We start from the raw sequence: 22,710 nt of genomic DNA on the forward strand, positions 1-22,710 counted from the left end.
ATTTTTATTTAATTCAAAATTTATATGTTCTTTGTAAATTCCCTCATTTTTTGCAATAACGATCTTAAGTCTGTAATATCATGATAAGCCAAAATAGTGAATACTTGTATTGGTAGTTTTCTGATCAGTATTTTACTGGGATCTTTAATCGCCTGAACATAAATAAGAAAATCTGTTCGATTACCTTCCAGGTGTAATTTTGCAATCAATATTTGACGTCGTCTTTCCGTTTCTTTACGGAATGCTCTCAGATTTCCTTTGTAAGGTTTCTCCCAGAAGTTCTACAGTAGTTTGTAGTTAGGTGTTTAGGGATTGAATTCTGCTACTAGGCTCGATTTGAGAGTAGGCCAATCTTCGATGTTCGGAAGACCCAAAGATCGTGTTACGTCCAAGTTCCTTTCGATGGCTCCTCTGTTGTCGCACATCATTAGTTTGGTAGACATTACGTGAATGGCATGATGTCTTTTAGGTGCCGACGGGCTTCAACAAAGTTGTTGTCGTTTAGTGTCACGATATGGGTTGCGGCAACAACTGGTTGTGCCATTGTTATTGTAAATTTTTAATTTTGTTTCAGTACATTTTTATACCCGTTACTCGTAAAGTAAAAGGTTATACTAGATTCGTTGAAGAGTATGTAACAGGCAGAAGGAAACGTTTCCGTGTCCATCCAGCTGTCCGTATGTCCGTAACGCCTCGATCTCAGGAACTACAAAAGGGTTATCGAGTATTTGTGTTGACAATTATTTACGAGAACTGGTTAAATAAAATTTTAATTATTTTTCACTCAAGGTTCTTTTTTCCCCATACTTTTTGTATCCTAACGACTGCGCTAGTTACGTTTATTTACTTTTAGTCTATTTAGTGGACCGTCTTTATAGACTAAGACTAACGCTGAAATTGAATCTTTGACAAATAAAAGAAATAGGGTTGGATTTTTATTGTTTATTGTTTAACTTAAGACTAAAAGCAAATGTAAGTCAAATATATTAGAATCCTCAGTGCTTTAAGAATATGTTAGGGTATTACGGGAGAGCAAGTTGAGGAGAGCTTCTGTGAGAGCAAAACTGGTTAGGACAGGCGTTAAGATTTGTTTATAAGAATGGCTAAATGCCGTTGCCAAAGAATTGTTTATAAAAAGGCATATTGCGCAGATGGCATGCAGTATTGAAATAAATTAAGTGCTTTATTATTTACGGTTTTGTGACATAAATTAAATAACGGGGGCTTAAATACGTCACTATATGTATATATTTTAAACCATAAGATACCAATGCACCGATGCCATATCACAGTCATTCCTTAAAATTTCGTAGGAACAATAAAGAAAAATCGCGTGGAAATCGTCTTTACAAGACCAAAACAAAACTGAAAATATTTTGTGGGCGTGGCAATATGGTTCAACAAACTCTGCATGCTTAATCTCAACTTTCTAACTTGTATAGTTCTTGAGATATCGACACTCATACAGTCATGGCCAGATCGACTCGGCTATTAATCCTGATCAAAAATATATATATTTTATATGGTCGGAAACGCTTCCTCTGCCTACTCTACGTATAATAATGTTTGCTTTTCATGTTTTCCTTTTCAGTTAAGCGAGGAGGGCGCTACTTTTCTTATAGGAACAATTTTTCAACACTACATATGCTATAAGTGTATTCCCGCAGTGGCACTTTGATTTCATTTGAAAAAAAAAACGTAATATACCTAAGCTTTATGCATTTTAATGCAGTAAAAGATAAAGCTTTGATTATTCATTATTTTTATGTGAGAGCTAATCTAAAGCACCAAAACTTTGCACACCCTATCGGTGCAAGGGGTTGGTGTCATAACAATTTATTTGGCTCGCTGGATTTGAAAAAATACTAAGTAATTCAAATGTTATATATCTTTAATGTTTAAATATTAGGTGACAGTAAAATTGTACAATGTTTTAAGAAAGGTATTTAGCAAAACAGAATTTCGGGAGAATGTGATTAAATCGCGATATAAAGAACAAATTTCAATGACAATATTTTTATACTTAGCTTATACCTGCCGCTAAATAGTGATTCTTGTAATAATAGGCGCATACACCAACTACAATAGAAATAGCTGTCGTCAATATTACCGAATTTGTAGTTAACATATTTGGAAGCCATTGGCTTATAATAGGAATTCTATTCGATGTGGCCGGTCGACGTCTTTTTACTATCAAAGCTTCGTCGGGTTTCCTTTGCATCCTTCTATTACAATGAACAAATTATTTTTTGAAGTATTAACTCAATTTTTTACTTACTCTTGACAAATAAGCTCTTCAACTTCTTTCTCAATAACTGTTAAGCTATACTTATTTAAAAGCGAACTGGAGGTTTTTAAAATGTCCTCAAATGGTAAATCTTCTGGTATCTATAAAATATGTTTATAAAATATGTATATATATTTTAAGCTATAAGATACCACTGATAAGAGACAATGCACTGATGCCATATCACAGTCCTCCTTTAGAATTTCGTCTGAACGATAAAGTAAAATCGCTGCTGTTACAAAAATAGATGTATAAATAGGCGATGCAAGGAAATAGTCATATAAGCGGACTACGGCTTTATAAGACGTTAAACTATGTCCGAACCAAGTCAAATACCACGGTAAAGAAAACAAAGTTCCTACAGTCGAGCTTTGCAAGAACTTAAAAAGTTCTGGGTTTTCAAACTTAATGATAGGCCACATGAACATAAGTCGCCTTTGCGTGGCCTCCATAGTCTCCTGCATACATTCCGAAAAATGTGTCTTAGAGAGCTGCTCCATTATTGCAAAAGCGGTTTCTTCGCCAACCACTAACAAAAATGTTACAGCCACATCATGATAGCCTTGATAATACCTCAAGTTAGGATACTTTTGAATTACTCGTAAAATCAGAACAGTAAGTTGGTCCTGCAGTGCAATTCGTTGCTCGTAAGGAATTCCTGGTGGAAATCGTTTTAAAGAACGATTAACATCCAACACCACCTGATTGTATTCTGGGTGGTATTGCAACTTATCGAGTGTTGGGGCTTGTCCTAAGCGGTTTACGTCGACTCCTGCCAATTGCGGCCATAAAATCCTTCGAAAATGGTCATTAACCAATCCGTACGGTGCCAGGGATAGCTTCACAAGTACATCAGATCTTAGATTTTGCTTGTGGTTTTTATGAATAAATTCTTCTATTTCCAACCTTTTTTTGAGCTCATCATCAGATTCCGGAACTACAAATATATTGTTAGATTCTAACATTTAAAAAATTATGTATTTTTCTTACATTTTTCAAAATTTAGGGGACGTTCATCACTGTTGATCATATTGCTCATTATTGCAACAGAATTAAGAAAATCGTATATGTAACTTCTATATATTTGTAGTAAGTTTAAGAAATATTTCAGATCAAGACATATTATTATAACTATAACATAATATATTCTTTCGGTCAAAATAGCGACTGACTTTGCACGTCAGCAAAAATTTGTTTTGCGATTATAATCACTCAATGTTATCATTTTTAATCCAAGCTAAACATGCCCAGTCTGTGACGGAGGCTGGGTAGGTAAGGATTCAAGTGTCTGAAACTGAGACTATTCACAAAATGGCCAACATCTAGAAGAATTAGATTTAATGCAATGCAAAACCCTGTGCAATCTAAGTTAATGCTTTTGTATGGCAGATGCAAATTGTTATTTACGTCTATGCGACAACTTAGTAAATACTAGAGGTGGATCAATTTCGATCAATTTTTAACATCGGTGTCATCGATGTTGTTGAATAGTTGTTGGTACTTGTATCGGTGTCACACCTAGTAAATACACAATTTGTTCATCATTAAAATTGCATTTGCGCAAAGTAGCATCGAAGAATTAACAACAATTTAGAAACTCTGGAACTGGAATTCAGAATAGAATGTAATTTGTACATATTGCATATATATATGTACATATTTGTCTCCTTTTTTGAAATATTGCATTGCAAAATATTTAACAAATTATTAGTTTTTTCTCACGCAATATTGCACGGCTTTCGATTGCTTAACAAAAGTCTACATTCGACCGCTTTTTTTTTTTTGGCAATTCCATAGATTTAGTAAAGAGTAGTAAAGCCTTTTATTTTTTTAATGTTTAGTATGCCGTTTTCGGAACCGCTTTACACTCAAATTGAATTCAGATATATTGAAAATTTTCAATTACTTGTCATACTTATTAACTGCTAAAATAAGTCGAAGGAATACGATGAGCACATAATACAGAACGAGCATGCGAGCGTCAAGTGTTCGTTGGAGACATGAACCTCCAACGGAATAAGTTAGCTCTAATAGTTAGTTCGTAAGATACCGAGAACAAGAACAGTTGACTCAATAAATAGTAATTTTTAATTGACGCCCACCACGCTTAAGTGTAATAATATAATCCGAAATAATGGGCCTAAAATTTAGCTTTGATTAAAAAAAAAACACATCAAACTCACGCAGTAAGGCCTAGAAATAAATGTTTGCGCGTCATTTTTATCGTAACATTAAAACGTTAAAAACAAAAATCTGCAAAGACGCAGAAATAAAGAAATAAGGACATACAAAGAAATATACGAAATTGCTGCATATCGGCAGCAAGCAACACAAAGCTGACGACAGCCTGAGGCCAAGCGGATGATTTCAGCAAAACATAAAACACAGGAGCGATACAGCCGTCTTCGTCGTATTCTATTATATCAATATATCTTATATTAAGTGAGATCTTTATTTTTAATGGCACACATGTCCTACTGACGTTAAACAGGGTAATTTTATGTCAGTCGGACCAATAAAAAATAAATACACATAATAAATAAGAAAATAAAACAGAAAAAGATGAGGGATTGCAATTAAGAGCTCAGCTCAACTATAATATTTTAAAACATATTTTCGAATTTTCAAATAAAAAAAGAAGAAAAATAAAAAAATTAAGTTTATCCGAAAAAAATATATACAAGTTCTCTTTACATAAATTATAAAATATAAAATCACAAAATTGTTATTAACTAATGTCAAAAACAGTAACGTAAACGACATTGATGAGGACTTGATAGAGAGCTTTAAATAAATAAGGGATAATAACCAGCAAGGGGATTGCACTGAAAACGCTGAGACTGTCGAGGATATAGAATTAAAGAACTTAGTGGACGGATGGATTCTAAGATCAACATCCTGTAAGCGGCTGTAAATGAAACGCTAGAGCTCCAACCAAAAATATTTTCAGATAAGCTTAAAGAGATAGAAAATAGGCAGAGGTTGGACCCATACCCATGATGGTATACAAAAAAATTCCACATAACGCAGCTATTCATTGTAATGAACCACTAGACTTGATAAAGTCCATACTAGTCTTTGACGGCAAGCAAGACGAGTTGTGGCATGGCGAACTGCAGTAGTAAACGCCTATGAAATCTATAAGCCATTTTCGGGTAGTTCAATAGTAATAAGTAATAGTATTTCTTCGATGCGGGCATGAGACTGTCTGTAGAAAAATCTTAATTCTTTAAAGAAAACGGAGAGTATTTGGGATTCATAGTGTCCCGAGGAGAACTTAAAACTTCACCAGAAAAGGTCAAGACTATAAGTGAATTCCAACCTTTATCCACCTTGTTCCGTTTAAGGTCATTTCTGGGATTGAGTACCTTTTATAGATGTTTCAAGGGTTTGCTGGGTTTCCAGCCTTACGAACATTCTAAAAGGTAGAACGGGAAAATTGGTTCAAGCCACTCAGAAAAAATTGAACTGAAACTGACGAACAAAAAACGAAATTCATTCGAAAAATTAAGAAAAATCCTGAAGTCTGAGTATGTCATGTTATCATACCCAGATTTCACTCCAAATCCACCCAGATTTCATTTGATTTGACCACTGAAAGCGGACTAGGGACTGTTCTTTCACAAATCACCATGATCTTTCGCACGTGACGCGGCACGGAGACAATGGCAACAAATGAACGTGAACCACTTGCAATAGTATGGCCACTTCAAAATCTCAGAAAATATTGTATGGCGTAAATAAGTTGAACATCTTCACCGATTACCAACCAGTGACCGATACAATGTCAGATAAAAAACGGAATCCCAAGTCGCGGGAAAACGTAAATGTAATAGATAACGGCGCGCACTCTGTCATCACTACTATTCACAGCGAATAGTTGCTGACCTACACCGTAGAATCAACAGAAAGACTTTGAATTGTTTCAGGAATCAAATAGTGATTGAGTAGGAGGATTTCCCGTCTATAAAATCAATCATCCTTTTTAAATCAATAACACGTCATATTGTCCGATTTACAGCTCGCACTACATTGCTTCTTTACATTGCATTGCATTGTTTACGTGTCGTTAACATTCAAAAATGGAAGGCACTATATCTCCGAGTCCTTGCTCCAGGGATTTTGGTGTGCCACCACATAAGTACCATGTCATCTTAATTTAACCTTTTTTTGGTCCCCGTCAAATGCTAAGTTCACAGTGTTAAGTGGAAATGGTAGGATCACCGAAAAACTACGCAAAAGTGGCAAAAAAAAAAAACCTGCGAGTGGAACTTCGTATGACGTTCGCGCAGCTTTTGGCCGGCGAGGACTTTGAAAATCCTTTGGAATTGCTGAATCAGGTCGAGTGGTGGTTAGCCATTACATACACCATTGACATCAACACCAGATATCATTAATGACATAAATACTCTCAAAGTGATTCATATCCAATGATAACAACAGAAATTATAACTTCTTTCGAAAATCGAGAATACTGTAAAGCAGTATTTTTAGATGTATTCCAAGCTTTCGACGGAGTCTGGCCCAATACCTTAATATTAAAAATCTAAACAGCACTGGCCGAAAGTACACACAAGCTTTTAAAGTAATACCTCTACAACAGGAAGATTGTAATCCTGTGCAACACTGCCACCTATGCCACTTATGCGGAAAGAGTCACTCAAGGCAGCGTTCTTGGACCAACTCTGTATCTCCTGTATCTCCTTTACACATGCAAGATTGCCCACCACTTTCGTTGAACAACATACCACTCCCAATATCCACTTTTACCGACGATATAGCTATCATTAACCGCTCTTGGTCTCCGATCCAAACTACAGATCAAGTATCCTTGCACCAGAAAGACATTGAAATGTGGCTCTCTAAACGAGCAAAAATGGAAACACATAATATTTACGGTAAACATGCAAGATTGCCCACCACCACTCCCAAAAGCAAAAGAGGTAACTCCCCAAGGAGTGCACCTTGACAAAATACTTTCATGGCGCACGCATATGGAAGCGTCTACGTCTCTTAAATATGATTAAATTGAACTGTTTATCTTTTATATTTCGCGAGATCGTAACGTTCAGACTGACAAACAGTTATGGCCAGATCGGCAGGATTTCATGGGTCGGAAAACATTAGCAAAAGTTATTTGGCTCATTACCAACTGTCGTTTTCGTTAGTGCTGATATAATCGGAATTTCCTTTTAAAAAGTACAAGTTTGTTGAATTTTCACAAGTCCGTTCTAACGCCCAAAACTGTATCTTTTTTTTTGTAATAACTTCCGAACTATTTTTATAACAGTTAACATAAAAATGTCGCGCGAAAACCCACCCATAGAATTTTTTTATTAAATATGCTTGATGAAATTAAAGTTTTTTGTTTTGATAAAATCGCTTACTTCAAATTAGTTAACCGGAACCTCATTTTTTAATAATTTTTGTACACTTGCAACAGAATGTTTGGACTATTCCTATAAATATAAGATGAGAAATTATATTTGCGAAATTATGATTATTGTTTACTTGCATAAGTGGGCGACAGCATTTCCTCCATTATAAAATTGTCATATCACTTGATATTTTTTTTCTCTCATCATAACATTCTGTTTTTTCAAAAATTTGTATCTAAATAAAAAAGAATAAAGTTAGTACAAGTTTAAATAGGAAAAAGGTATCGTACCTGTTCAAAAAACTTAAGTTGCTGTATAGGTTCATCTGAGCCGTTTTCACAAAAATCTTTGAACAATAATAGCCTGCGAATAATTTATTATTATTACAAATAGATTAGCATTTGTACATGCATACAGGTACTGTACTTACCTGTACTTACCCAAAACTTCGTTTAATATTTTATTAAAATTCAGTTCGCCTTTTTTTCCAAATATTTGTACATAACACTTCTAACACTAGAGAAAAAATGGTTGATTTAGTACAATCAAATTTGAAAAGATGTATCCTCTTTTTCTTAAAGTACATAAACTTAAAATCATTGTTTTATAGGTTGTTCAAATTGACCGTGATCAAGAATATATATACTTTATTTGGTCGGAAACACTTCCTTCTGCCTGTTACATAATTTTCAAAGAATCTGGTATACCCTTTTACTCTACGAGTAACAACGGATATAAAAAGAAATGAACTTGAAATGAAAAAGCAACGGTACCAAAATAAGACATAATTTTGGTACACATGTACCTAAACTTTCAGATCGCCAAGCGCAGTTAGATTGCTATAATAGGCCAGTGCATATATAATATAACCTTGTAATTATATATTTAAAAATAACTATATCCTTTCTCTTCTTATTTTTTCTATTGATATTCTGTCAGTTCCTATGGAAGTTATTAAATATATTATATAAAATATTAATTATATTATATTATATTATATTGATCAAATTAAACTCGAAAATATATGTTCTCAAAAACGGATGTATTCCAAGCCTAAATTTGATTTCTTTTCCAGCAATTTTCGGAATGATTGTAATTTATATGGTCGCAAAAGTCACCTTCACAGTGTTGCAAACTACTAACTAAAATTAATATACTCTCTGCAAGGATACAACAAGAAAAGAAGCTAGCTTCGACAAGATTATATACTCTAGAAGTAATTATATATTTAAAACAAGATAGAATGCTATGGTCGAGTTTCCCGACTATCAGATACCCGTTACTCAGCTAGTGGAAGTGCAAACGAGAAATTTCAAAATTTTACGAAATATCGGTAAAAAGTGGGAAAAAAATAAAATGAAAAAAATTCAACATTTTTTAAAAGTGTGGGCGTAAGAGTTTTGGTTTGAAATTGGTCTATAGAAATTTACACAATATATAAAAAAGTGACAAAATTTCACAACTTTTATTAAAAGTGTGGGCGTAAAAGTTTTGAGCGATTTGTGGGCGTGGCAAAAAGATTTTTGGTAAATTTGTAGAAATTTACAAAATATATAACAAAAAATAAAAAAATATCACACAGTTTTGTGCGGTTAGTGGGCGTTAGAGTAGGCGTGGCTACATTTGGAAACAAACTTGCGCTGCGTCTAAGTCTATGTCATTCTAGCTTTTGTTCATACGGACAGAAGGACATGGCCAGATCGGCGCGGCTATTGATCCTGATCAATAATATATATACTTCATATGGTCGGAAACGTTTCCCTCTGCCTCAATAAATCTAGGATACCCTTTTAACCTATGAGTAACGCGTATAAAAATAGTGTATACCAAAAACCAAAATTGTATTATTAACAAAGACAACTATATTTGAGTTCTTCGACTATCAGGTACCCGTACTCAGCTAGTGGGAGTGCAAGCGAGAATTAAAAAAAAACATAAATCAAATGTGTGAAAAAAATATTTGTCTAAACATGTGTTTAGACATGATAAGTAGACAATCTATAAATATGTTCTATTTAAGGGCTGCAATAAACATGTCACGGGACAGCATAAGTGGCAACTACAGATAAGTACGGTTGCAGTGGTCTATTGCCGAAGTGTCAAGAGATATGACCACGCGGGAGGTGACTAGCGCGGTCATAGGCTTCAAACATAGATTTGAGATAAACCTCAGCTGCATTGACCAACGCAGACTGCAGCGTCTTACAAGCGCTGCATTATATAATTAGATGATAAGAACCTATGTAAGAATGAATAAAAGGCGATGCCCTCGCAGCAGCGAGTCAGTTAGATTCAAACACCCGAATTGAACTCATTAAGTGTACGCATTAGTTTATAGTGTGAACATTTTGGTCCTTCGAGCAATTCTGTTGTTTTCCCCCACCAGTGGTAAGAAACACAGAAGAAAAAAACCAGCGCTTCAAAGTAAAAAGAGCAAGGTTATTCGAGTGATTCTGTTGTTTCCCCCACCAGTGGTAAGAAACACAGAATAAAAGACCACGCCTTAAAGTACTAGGACTATAAGGTGAAACATTGTGTTCTTGCTTTTCCTTGGCTGATCAATCAGCTGTGAGTCGAGGCACAGCTAGGTCAACTGGGCGACCAATCAAAAAATCCTCCAACGGATCACGCCAAAGAATATAAGCAGAAAGCACAAAAAAGTCACAGTGATTGTTTTCCCAACATGTTGTCGGAAAGATCTGTGAAATTGATGCAAGACCAAGGAGAGCTGCAGAACAAAATACTGCAAGCAATCAAGGAAAAGGCATCTATACCAGCAATAGAAGCATTGGTAGTTCGATTTACTACTAACAACAATGCGCTGGTAAAATTGGGAGTTGGCGATCATCAATATTTTAATGATAAAATATTTATTAAAACTATGGATGCTGTCAAGGCCTACAAGGAGTCGCAATTAAAGGTAGAAACACTTGAAGAAATAAATATACCAAGTGGATCAAAATTATCTGATAGCGCATCAGCTCGGAGCTCCAGTCCAGTTGATAATCTGGTTCAACTGGTGGATAGAAGAGCGGACAGGGTGAGGCAACAGATGAGCCTAATCTACGAAACCCTGGATAGTTCAAGTGAGATTGAACTAGTCAAGCAGCTGGCAATGATGAAAAGTCATTGGTCCAACGTGACGGACACACTGAAACTGCTTGAAAACAAATATGACAGAACTGTCTTTGATCAAGATGAGGCAGACATTCTGCAATCTGAAGTTGCCGCACTAGAGATGGTACTTCAAATGAAGTTGGAACAGTTCAAAAGTTCCAACTGCGACGTGCCAGAACTCCCAAAAGTGGACCTTCCAACGTTCAATGGAAATGCGAAGGAATGGCCAACATTTTACGAGCTGTTCTCTGAGCTAATAGACAGCAGGAAGGAGCTCAGCAACACAAGGAAGCTGGGATATTTAAGAGCCTGCTTAAAAGGAGAAGCTCAAATGGTGGTTAGCCATTTGATAACGGGATCAGCGGCTAGCTATACAGCAGCGTGGGAGCTTATCTGCAAACGCTATGAGAATAGCAGAAAAATATTCTCCCAACACTTCAACAAATTAATGGAATTGGAGTGCTTGCTGCCCCACGATGAGAAAAATTTAGGAAAGTTTTTGGATACTGCGACCGAGAGCATATTCATAATAAAGCAAAAAGGAAAAATAGGAAGCTCTGCTGACGTAATTTTAGCAGAAATTCTGCTGAGGAAATTTTCGCCAGAAGCCTTGCAGCTGTATGAACAGCATGTAAAAAAGGCAAGAGCTATACAGTCCTTACAAGATGTACTGGAGTTTATTGAGCAACAATACAACTCAGTAAACGCCATTACCAAAAATACCGCTCAGCTTGCTACAAGAAAAATGCAAGTTAGATCGTGTGCCTTTTGCTCTAAGGATGGCCACGATATGATAAAGTGTCTCAAATTCAGAGCACAATCAATCGAAAAAAGAAAAGAATTCGTTCAAAAGAACAACATGTGCTTTAGATGCTTTGGAAAGCATAATGCTATCGACTGCAGAAAGGAAATTACATGCAATCGATGCTCCAAAAGACACAACAGCCTTCTGCATGAAGACACAAAACGCAGTATCAACAGCAATAGCCTTAAGCAAGGCCAAGACACACTATTGGCTACAGCTGTTGTTTTAGTGAAAAACAAAGCTGGTGGTTACAACGAGTTGAGGGCGCTTATTGACGGTGGATCCCAGAAGACGCTGATTGCAGAGGAAGCAGCACAAATATTAAGGATTCCCAGAGTAAGGAGTACTATAGAGGTCGAAGGTATCTCCCAGACTACTCAATTATCAAAAAATAGTGTCCACCTGACGATCAAACCAAAAATTCCAAGCAGCTTCAAAGCGTCAACGGAAGCATTGGTTTTACCAACACTCCATAGAGCCCTTCCCAGCAAAAAGTTTGATATTGATATCAACAAAGAGTGGAAGGGCTACAGGCTAGCAGATCCACGATTCAACGAGCCAAGCAGAATTGACATAGTGATAGGTGTGGATCTATTTCCCCTGATTATGATGGAGAAAATTAAAACCGTAAATGGAATCTTGGGACAAAAAACCAAATTTGGATGGATTGTGTCCGGAAATATAACTCGAGCAGCAAAACAGAAAATTATAAGTGCCACTACAACAATAAATCTAAAGGACCTGGAACGCTTTTGGGAATTGGAAGATGAAACCGATGAGACAATTACAGACAATGCAGAATGCGAAAGAAAATTCCAAGAAACAACTGTCATCAACGAGGAAGGCAGATTTGTGGTTTCAATTCCATTCCACCAAGAGGCAAAGCTTGGGGACTCTCGCAAACAGGCAATGGCAAGGCTTATGCAAATGGAAAAAAAGTTTCAAAGAAACCCAAAGAACTGGGCTGCATACAACGAATTCATGAAAGAATACCTAAAGATGGGACATATGGAACCTGTAAAGACAACGGGTCAAGGTAAATACTATTTACCCCATCAAGCAATCATCAGGCCTGGAAGCTTAACTACGAAGTTACGAGTAGTTTTTGACGCATCCGCAAAGACGACAAATGGACTAAGCCTAAATGACGTCATTATAGCTGGCCCTAAGATTCAAAAGGATATATTCGATATTCTAATTAAATGGCGCAAGTGGCAATATGTTATGGTAGCTGACATTGAAAAAATGTATCGCCAAATAAAGGTTGCTGAGAAAGACCAAGAATACCAATATATCCTATGGAGAGAGGATCCAAAATTGCCGATCAGTGAGTTCAAGTTAACAACCGTAACATATGGCACCTCGGCAGCACCTTTCTTAGCAGTCCGATGTCTACGAGAGTTGGCAGATCGCTTTTGCCAAGAGGATAGCGTCTTAGCAGAAACAATAAGAGACGACTTTTATATGGATGACCTCATAACTGGTGGAGACACAGTCAACGAGTGCTATGAACTCCAAAGGAAATTGAGACAAGTAATGGAGAAGGCCGGCATGCATCTGCGAAAATGGGTTGCAAATGACGAACGTATTTTAGCCGACATTCAGGACGACGGTGCTACGGAAAAAATCTGCATTGAGGAAAATGAATCGATCAAAACCTTAGGACTCCAATGGGATCCAAAGAAGGATACATTTACGTTTTCGGCAGAAAAACCAATGCTAACACGCATAACAAAGCGGTTAGTGTTATCACAGTTATCCAGAATTTTCGACCCACTAGGATGGTTGGCACCTGTAACGATTCAAGGCAAATGTTTCATTCAGGAACTGTGGAAGTTACCGATGACTTGGGACGTTGAATTGGAATCGAACTTAGCAAACTGGTGGATGGAATATGCTAAAGGCCTATCAGATTTAGAAGGAATTAGCATTTCACGCTGGACTGGATGCTCCAAAGGTATTATGGAGCTACATGGATTCTGCGATGCATCAGAGAAAGCATATGCAGCGGCTGTGTATACAAAAGTAGGCGGCAGAGTCACCTTACTAGCAGCAAAAAGCAAAGTTAATCCCATAAAAAACAGGAAAACAATTCCAAAGTTGGAATTATGTGCTGCACATTTACTAGCTAAGTTATTAGCGAAAGTGCAGACTATATGGAGCAACAAGATTACAACGCATGCATGGAGTGATTCGCAAATTACTATTGCTTGGATACAGAACAAGCGCAGCAAAGATAAGTTCGTCAGAACTAGAGTGGAAGAAATCTATAAACTAATTCCCAATGTCAAATGGAATTACGTTAAGTCGGAAGAAAATCCAGCAGACGTGGCTTCAAGAGGGATATCACCACAAGCGCTTAAAATCTGTGAAATTTGGTGGAGAGGGCCGAATTGGCTATCTATAGATGCACAACACTGGCCCACTCAAAAAGAATCGGAAATTGTTGTGGTATCCACATTGATAAAATCCGAATATCTACAAAACCATCTTTTATCGAAGTATTCATCGATCGACAAACTTCTTAGAGTAATGGCGTATGTATTACGCTTCATAACAAAGCTGAGAGGAAAATCGCAACAGCCGTCACATCTTACGGTAGAGGAATTAAAGCTAGCGAAGATTGCTGTGGTAAAGATACAACAACAGCTAGATTTTGGACACGAAGTCAGACTACTCAAGAACAAAAGACCATTAGACCCAAAGAGTAAGTTACAGGCGCTAAATCCTTTTTTGGATAGTGATGGCGTACTTCGAGTTGGTGGACGACTACAAAACGCAATGATACCGTATAATGTAAAACATCCAATTATACTGGATAAGTCACATTTGACTTGGTTAATTGCAAAGGATGCTCATAAAGAAACTCTGCATGGCGGAATTAACATTATGAGAACTTATATTCAGAGGGAGTTCTGGATATTTGGCATACAAAATTCCTTAAAGAAATATTTAAGGGAATGTATTGTATGCCTACGATACAAGCAAGAGATGTCCAGTCAACTGATGGGAAATTTACCAGTTTATCGAGTAACGGCTGATTACTCGTTTCAAAATACTGGAATCGACTACGCCGGACCGTTCCAGATTCGCTGCTCAAAGGGAAGAGGTCAAAAAACTTATAAAGGATACATTTGTGTATTTGTTTGTATGGCAACAAAAGCGATACATCTGGAAGCTGTTAGCGACCTTTCATCAGACAAATTCCTGGAGGCTCTTCGACGGTTCTTTGCAAGACGAGGCAAGAGTGAGAACATATACTCAGATAATGGAACAAACTTCGTAGGAGCTTCAAGAGTGTTGGACAAAGAATTTGTAGCTGCCATTAAAAACAATAATGAGTTAGCACCTACACTAGAAAAAGAAGGCATCAAGTGGCACTTTATTCCCCCGGGAAGCCCCCACATGGGAGGTTTATGGGAAGCCGGCGTAAAATCAGTGAAGCATCACCTTAAACGAGTTATTGGTGAAAACAGCTTTACATATGAAGAATTTGCATCGCTGCTATGTCAAATCGAAGCAGTGCTAAACTCGCGCCCATTAGTCACTGTAAGGAGCGAAAACGATGGTGAAGACATATTAACGCCGGGTCATTTTCTGGTGGGAAGACCTCTAATTGGAGCTCCTGAACATTTTGACGAAAGTAAGACAATCAGCTCTTTGGATAGATGGAAGCTTATTCAACGCATCAGAGGTGACTTTTGGAAGAAATGGAAAGAGGAGTATCTGGTGTCATTGCAACAGCGAACCAAATGGCGGCAAGTAAAGCCAAATCTGAAGGAGGGACAGCTGGTTCTTATAAAACATGAGAATACTCACCCTGCAAGATGGCCAATGGGAAGAATCATTGGTACGACTAAAGGACAAGATGATAAAGTCCGGGTAGTCACGGTCAAAACAAACGAGGGGGAAGTAAAAAGATCGCTAAATAAGATCTGTCAACTTCCTGTTAGCGAAGCAAAACCAGCTGGAGCTGCAACGCCATCTATAACGGAGTCAATGCAGCTACGCAAGGACAAGAAGCTTAGGCAGCGAGTTCCAAAGGACAAAAGGAATGGCACTGGAAGCATAGCTACTGTGCTATGCTGTTTATTGATATTGCAAGCTACAAATGCGACAGAAAAATCGGAACCTCAAAAACAAGCCAAAGAACTTGGGAAAATTTACGACATCGACGCAAAAGCTGCAGTTATGGTGAACAAAATTGGTAAAATTGAAGTCGCTACATCCAGTTGGCAATTATTGTTTTATTATGACATGCAAGCCTATTTTGATGTTATAAAACAATCAGAGGACTTCCTGGAAAAATCCCGCTTGGTTTGCACAAAAATGGGAGACTTCAAGGACTACTGCGATTTCTTCGGCACGACAATACGGACAAAAATTGACAACATAAAAGAAAAAGACAAAATACTTCGGCACCGTACCAACCGAAAGAAAAGGTTTATACTGTTCTTTGATATCGGAAATGCAAATAGAATACAGGAAAATATGCAAACGATCATAAGAAACGAAAAACATCTAATGGAATATGTTGACAATCAGACCTCGGTCATCAATGCCACGGAAGAATTAGTAAGAGCAACTACAATAGAAGCAAACCGGAATATGGGAAAACTGACCCAACAAGTCAATATTATTGCAGAAACCATGAAGGAGCACTTTATGGTATATAAGGAGTCAATTAAATTCCTTATGTTATCAAATCAAGTGCGAAACTGGATTGAAGAGGCAGAAAGCCTACAAGCAACAGCGATCTCAATGATAACGGACATTAGTGAAGGAAGAATTCATCCTACACTAATTGCCCCTAACAAAATGCTGGAGGAGCTCGAAAAAGTTAAGAAAAAATTAGGACGAAAACAAATGCTACCGGGTGGAAATTCAGTTATACAATTACCACTGATCTATAAACTGATGAAGGCACAAGCGATGTTGAAGGATAATGTCCTATTCATTGAAGCAAAATTGCCGATATACAACAATCAGGAAACGGATCTCTTTGAAGTAATCCCAATACCACTGTGGACAAACGGAACAAAGCTTATTCCGAAATTGAATTCTAAATATTTTGCGTTCAATACAGACATAAACGCATATCACCTAATGTCTGAAATGGAAATTAACCAATGCAGACAAGAGGATTCGACAACATGGCTTTGCGAAAGTAATTGGGCATGGAAAAACGCGGAAGATCACTCTTGCGAAATATCTCCATTGAAACCAAGCAAGGCACACTCATGCGAAATGATGGAATTCCAAGGCAATTCGTTCATCAAAGAGATAAGTGGATCCAACCGTTGGCTATTTAAACTGTTTCGGAATACAACAGCTAATATAAGATGCAACGAACAGCATCAAGTTATAAGACTGCCCAATCAAGGCATTATACAACTACTTGCAGGATGCACAGCAATATTAGGAGATACAACAATAATTACTCCTCAAAAAGTAATTTCGACAGCGTCTGAAATATCTATCTTCCCCAGTTTACGAATTATAGATGACAAGGAGACATGGAACGTGGTCCCGCTGAAGCACTTGATTATCAACAACACTAATGAACTGCAAAATCTTCAAATGCGCATCAAGACTCTGAAAAATAACAAAGTACACATTGATGACTTGATTTTCCACACGGCAAGCGGACACTCGGCCCTAGCGTTGACAACGATTATTATAATTATAATGGTCATTTATATCCGGAGGCAACACATAAATGAGAGACAACTACTGGCCGTACATTTTTCCCCCCCGGAGAATGTCTAAACATGTGTTTAGACATGATAAGTAGACAATCTATAAATATGTTCTATTTAAGGGCTGCAATAAACATGTCACGGGACAGCATAAGTGGCAACTACAGATAAGTACGGTTGCAGTGGTCTATTGCCGAAGTGTCAAGAGATATGACCACGCGGGAGGTGACTAGCGCGGTCATAGGCTTCAAACATAGATTTGAGATAAACCTCAGCTGCATTGACCAACGCAGACTGCAGCGTCTTACAAGCGCTGCATTATATAATTAGATGATAAGAACCTATGTAAGAATGAATAAAAGGCGATGCCCTCGCAGCAGCGAGTCAGTTAGATTCAAACACCCGAATTGAACTCATTAAGTGTACGCATTAGTTTATAGTGTGAACATATTTGTTAGCCGTAATGATCGAACAACCGATTCTCCGAAACACCTTTTCTCCCATTTGCATCCAAACACAATTCGGTTATAATTCCCCTTAGCCAAGGCACTGTCATAACGACAATAGCTCAATCTTCCACGACCGTTAGTAAATAGGAGCTTAAATTTAATTTTTAAATAAATCCATTTAACAAAGAATTTAATTGGGGTAGCTTAGAAATATGGTCGAGATAACTTGTCTCGAGGTCTTTGCGTGAATGTGAAACTCTGCAGAACTCTGCAGAATTCCACAAATGCGGTCAGATTTGATGGAACGATTCTGGAACAGAGCCCAGAGTCTTTAAAGTAAAAGGCTATTGATTTAAAATGATGCATAGGAGATGCTCCACAATTTCTAGGTTCCTCATAATCATCAAAAAGTCGACTATGAAATTGCGTCGACGCAATTTTATGTCGCACGATTTGTCTCTTTAAAAACAATGCTGATGAACACGCAGAGGTTTTTTAATAAATATTCTGATGGAAAATATGCGAAGATCGAAAGTCCACTCCAACGACAACAAACCGCCCAAAACTGCCCCACTAACAATGATGTAAATTTTTTTTTATTTTTTTATTATTGTTTGTTCACATTTCTATAGATACACCAGAAAACTGGACTATAGCATTCTCTCATGTTTTATCATGTAAAACAAAATGTCATTTAACATGGAAACATCCTGAAAACATAGTCAGCTATTACACAGAAAACGCAAACATAACTTTAAAATCATAGCAACTATAGAAATTATAGCATCTGTAATTTAATTTTATTTAGATCTAATCTTTTTTGTAATCATTACAAGGGTAGTACCCTTACATTTCTTTTACTTGATTATATTCATGGCTACAACGAGGTACCCTTGCCTAACGTTGGAGTATAGACTTTCAATATATGTATATTATTTGTACTCGATTGCCACCAAATAAGAAACTCTAATTTTGCATTGCCCTAACATGATAATTATTTAAATAAATCATAGAAATAGTAATAGGTGAATAAATGTACATAATAATACATAATTAAGTTCAAAAATTACTTTATACTAGAAAATATGTCATGAGAGTATGCAGCTCGCGAGGTGGAAAATATATTTGAAGTTAGTGATTCTTAGGTGCGCTGGTCCTGCCTCAAGAATTCAATTTTGCAATATACAGGTTGCATATAACATTTTTTAACTATTTAGTATATTTATTAATACAAATTATAAGTATACAAGAAAAAAAATATATACATACTTATGTAAATTATCAATTTTAAGTATTTGAAATGCAAATATTACTTTGTTGAACGTAATTTGATATTTTTAAAAACCTCGCAATTTTGGATGTGTAAAAAGGCGCGTCAAATTATTGGTTTCTTCTGTTAGTTCCTCTTAATCCGTTTGCTTAAAGCTGACAAATACATAGAGCTCATCGTTTGCTTTTATTTTTCCAAATTTTTATATTATTTTTCCAAATTTTAATAATATATCCGTATTTATATTCAATAAAAGTTTATATGTAAAAGTTGTAAACGGTAGCTAATTCGAGCGGCGATTTTAAGTAACAAATATTAAAATAACTTCATAAAAAAAATAATAGTCAGGGCATCAATTTTTAAATAATATTTTATTAGATCATATTACAACGAAATTAACCAAGACAATATTCAAATTCGTTTCTTAGATTAAAATTGATTTCGGACTGAAAATCGTCTTCCATCACAACTACGCACACATGCACACTTTTTTGCTTACTGTTTTCACTCACACAAGCAAGTGAATTCTATTTTTAGATTTATATGCATTCGTCATCCGGTTCAACAACAAATAACGGAAACACCAATTCTAGGTTAAGCTGGGGGAATTTTCCACATTATTTTAACCGATTAAAAGTATTTTTTAACTTGTATTGGCAACCAATTGATTCAAGAGCAATCGTAGATATCAAAACTCCAGCAACCACCGAAGGGGTTTCAACTTAAGACAGGGAGGAGTTAATACGCGTAAGTCGGTGGAGTACAATGACCCACCGAAATGCCACCCGAAGCCGGACGCGGAACCGTCAGCAGCAAACAAACGGTACCGGCCGATTGGCGCATTCCGCTTCAGAAAAGTGATGTGCAACGGTCAGCATAATACGGGACGGGCATATAAGCGGCGTTTTCGTCGGAAACATAATGTTCCAACTTGCAAAAGACACCCTTACTACTTTTCATGGCTTAGTAGAGAAAAGTAATTTTATTTAAAAATAAAACTGAACTAGAAAATATTCCTTAAAGCTGACTCCGCGCGGCCATGCAAATATGCTGTATTTGCCAACTGTGTACCAGTTTCCCATTGCTGGGTCAGCACATCGGGGTTATGTTCGTTGGCCCGTGTTAAAGATTGAGGCCGACGATACCATGTGAACTCCTTTCCTGAACTCCTTTCCTCGAACTCCTTTATGAACTTCAGGTTACTTTCACTGAGATGATAAGGGTTAGCCAATCTCCGTCGGCGGTGATATTCAACTATGGAGAGCTTCCCACTGAAGCATCACTCCTGAAGCACGTATTTGGGCTTTGTCATAATTTACGAAAAAGATGAGTGCTGAGTAAGTAGTTGAGTTATCTGAAAAATGCTGACAGCATTTCTCAAACCAATGGGGAGCCTTCTCAATACATATTTCCTTCCAATTACGGAGAAGGAAGTTTTGTCAGAACAGAAGTTCTGCTAGGACAATTTGGACTTGAGATCAAGTGTCGTGGAGTACTTCTGTTACCCTTGTTTCCACAAATGGTGGTGATATATGTACATATAGTCACCTATTTGCGCCACCCAAACCGGCCAATTTCATTAATTCCATGAATAATAAAGCACTAAATTGGTTCCCGTACTGTATGCCCTCTCAGTATGCGTTTTGATAAACAAATCCTTTGGCAACGATAAACAAATCCTTTGGCAACGATAAACAAATTCTTTGGCAGCGGCACTTAGCCATTTATGTAAACAAATTCCAAAGCCTAACCTAAGCAGTTTTGCCTGCTCTCTCCGAGGCTTAACTTAAGAATCCAAGAGCAATGCTCTCCCTAAGCATCGAAGAGCAATGCTCTCCCAAAAAACACTAACATATTTCTTAAGCACAGAGGCTTCTCCTCAATTTCACTTACATTTAATTTGTAGTCTTAAGCTGAATACTGAACAATAAAGATCATAATCCAACCCGATTTGTAATTTCTTTTATTTGACAAAACTTCGGTTACAGCGTTGGTCTTAGTTACTACAATGGTCCATTTAATAGACTCAAAAGTAAAATAACTGGTGCAGTCGGTCATAATAGTGTTAAAATCTATTTAATCGCTACCTAAAAATACCACACTTTTAGACACGCATGCGACAGTCAATATCGTGTTAAGTTTTAATTAGAGCCTAGACAATAACGCGAAACAGTGTAACGGTCAATATCGTGTTATGTTTTGATTGTAACCTCGACAATAGAGCCAACATACTTACATACAAACTAAGATCTGTAAAACAACAAATAAAAATAAAAAGAAATGTAAAAAATAAAATAAAACAAAAAATAATAATATTAAATTAACTTGAGAACAACGACAAAATGACAGAACCCAGAGTCGTGCCACCCCTATCAGAAAGCAACATGACCCAGGTTGCCCACCAGATTGGCAATGTGGAGAAGATCAACGGTGATCCAGGCACCCTATACACCTTTGTAAGCCGAATCGACTACATACGGGCCTTTTATGTTACCGGAGACGAACGCCAACAGCAGATCATATTTGGGCATGTCGAGTGCAGCATCAGCGGAGACGTCATGCGCAGCATTGGAGCCAACGACATCAACACCTGGCCCCAGCTAAGACGACAACTGATACTCAACCCCAGACCCCTAACCACATTCTTTTGGAGGAGTTTCGGAGGACCCCATTCAGAGGCAGTGTACAAGCATTTCTGGAGGAAGCAGAAAACCCCAAACAAACACTTACCAGTAAGCTCGAATTAAAACAAAATGCTGAAGAAAAAACTTTATATTTAAGATTAATAACATCCAGTATTGAATCCCTTATTGAAAAATTACCTACACATTTATTTACCAGATTTGCGATTACTTATAAACATTTTACAAGAAAAAGGAATGTTTAAACAAGCGAGTCATACAAGCTCTTCTATTAAAAAACAAAATTATTCTGATAAGCCACAAAAATCCTATAATCCCTATATTAATCAGACTAACAATAATAGCAGAAGATATCCAACACCTTCCCTACATTATAATTCTCCAGTGCCATATCAAGATCCACAAAGTTATCAAACACCACCAACTCATAATCCACCTTATCGTCATCCGATACCCTAATCCAAACAATGTATTTTAACCAAGCCAACATGCATACAAGGCTTTTCAACCAAACCAACTTTCTAATACCCATCGAAACAATGCATTCGATCAGAATAGGTTCAGACAACAACACCAATATCGAAATAACCAATCAACACATGTACCCAATTAAGACCAGCTGATAGTGGACAGACTGGGATGAGTATTGACGAATCATTGTACTAAGAGAACGCTTTTTATCAGCAGTGTGTCTCATATGACTATTTTTATTATCCAGAATATCAGCATGAAACTGAAAACAACCAAAATTCAGAAACAACACAACAGCCACAGCAGATTAATACAGACGAATCAAGCAATGACAACCAAGAACCCTATGTTGAACAGGCCAAAAATTTTCAGCCACAAGCCTTGGAAAACCCCAATAAATAACAATTAAATACAAAGAAAATAATATTGATACCGGATCAGTAGTTAAAATGACATCCAAAAACATATTTGACTTACCAATCTAGAATTCTAATATTCTTATTCATACCAACAACGGATCGCTCATTATCAGCAAAAGTATAACTGTACCTTCAAAGATTTTGTTCCCAACAGCAAACGAATTTTTACTGCA

The 22,710-nt window shown here is 36.9% G+C and overlaps 1 protein-coding gene across 2 annotated transcripts; it reads right to left on the reverse strand.

Moving 5' to 3' along the window:
* Window positions 1-1,873: 1,873 nt before the first annotated feature.
* Window positions 1,874-3,797, reverse strand: LOC6541145 (TBC1 domain family member 20). 2 transcript variants are annotated; one of them, XM_026982817.1, is made up of 4 exons: window positions 3,278-3,797; window positions 2,440-3,224; window positions 2,279-2,388; window positions 1,874-2,222 (listed from the first exon to the last, which is right to left on the reverse strand). In XM_026982817.1, exons 1-4 carry the CDS (start codon window positions 3,324-3,326, stop codon window positions 2,024-2,026), a joined length of 1,143 nt encoding a protein of 380 aa, XP_026838618.1. In that variant the 5' UTR covers window positions 3,327-3,797; the 3' UTR covers window positions 1,874-2,023. The 2 variants fall into 2 exon arrangements, with proteins under 2 accessions (XP_026838618.1, XP_026838617.1); XM_026982816.1 differs by having other exon boundaries at window positions 1,874-2,225; window positions 3,278-3,796.
* Between the last annotated feature and the right edge of the window lie 18,913 nt (window positions 3,798-22,710).

The sequence above is a fragment of the Drosophila erecta genome, unplaced genomic scaffold, assembly GCF_003286155.1.
Source record: "Drosophila erecta strain 14021-0224.00,06,07 unplaced genomic scaffold, DereRS2 tig00000219-arrow-pilon, whole genome shotgun sequence".
Classification (NCBI taxonomy): domain Eukaryota; kingdom Metazoa; phylum Arthropoda; class Insecta; order Diptera; family Drosophilidae; genus Drosophila; species Drosophila erecta.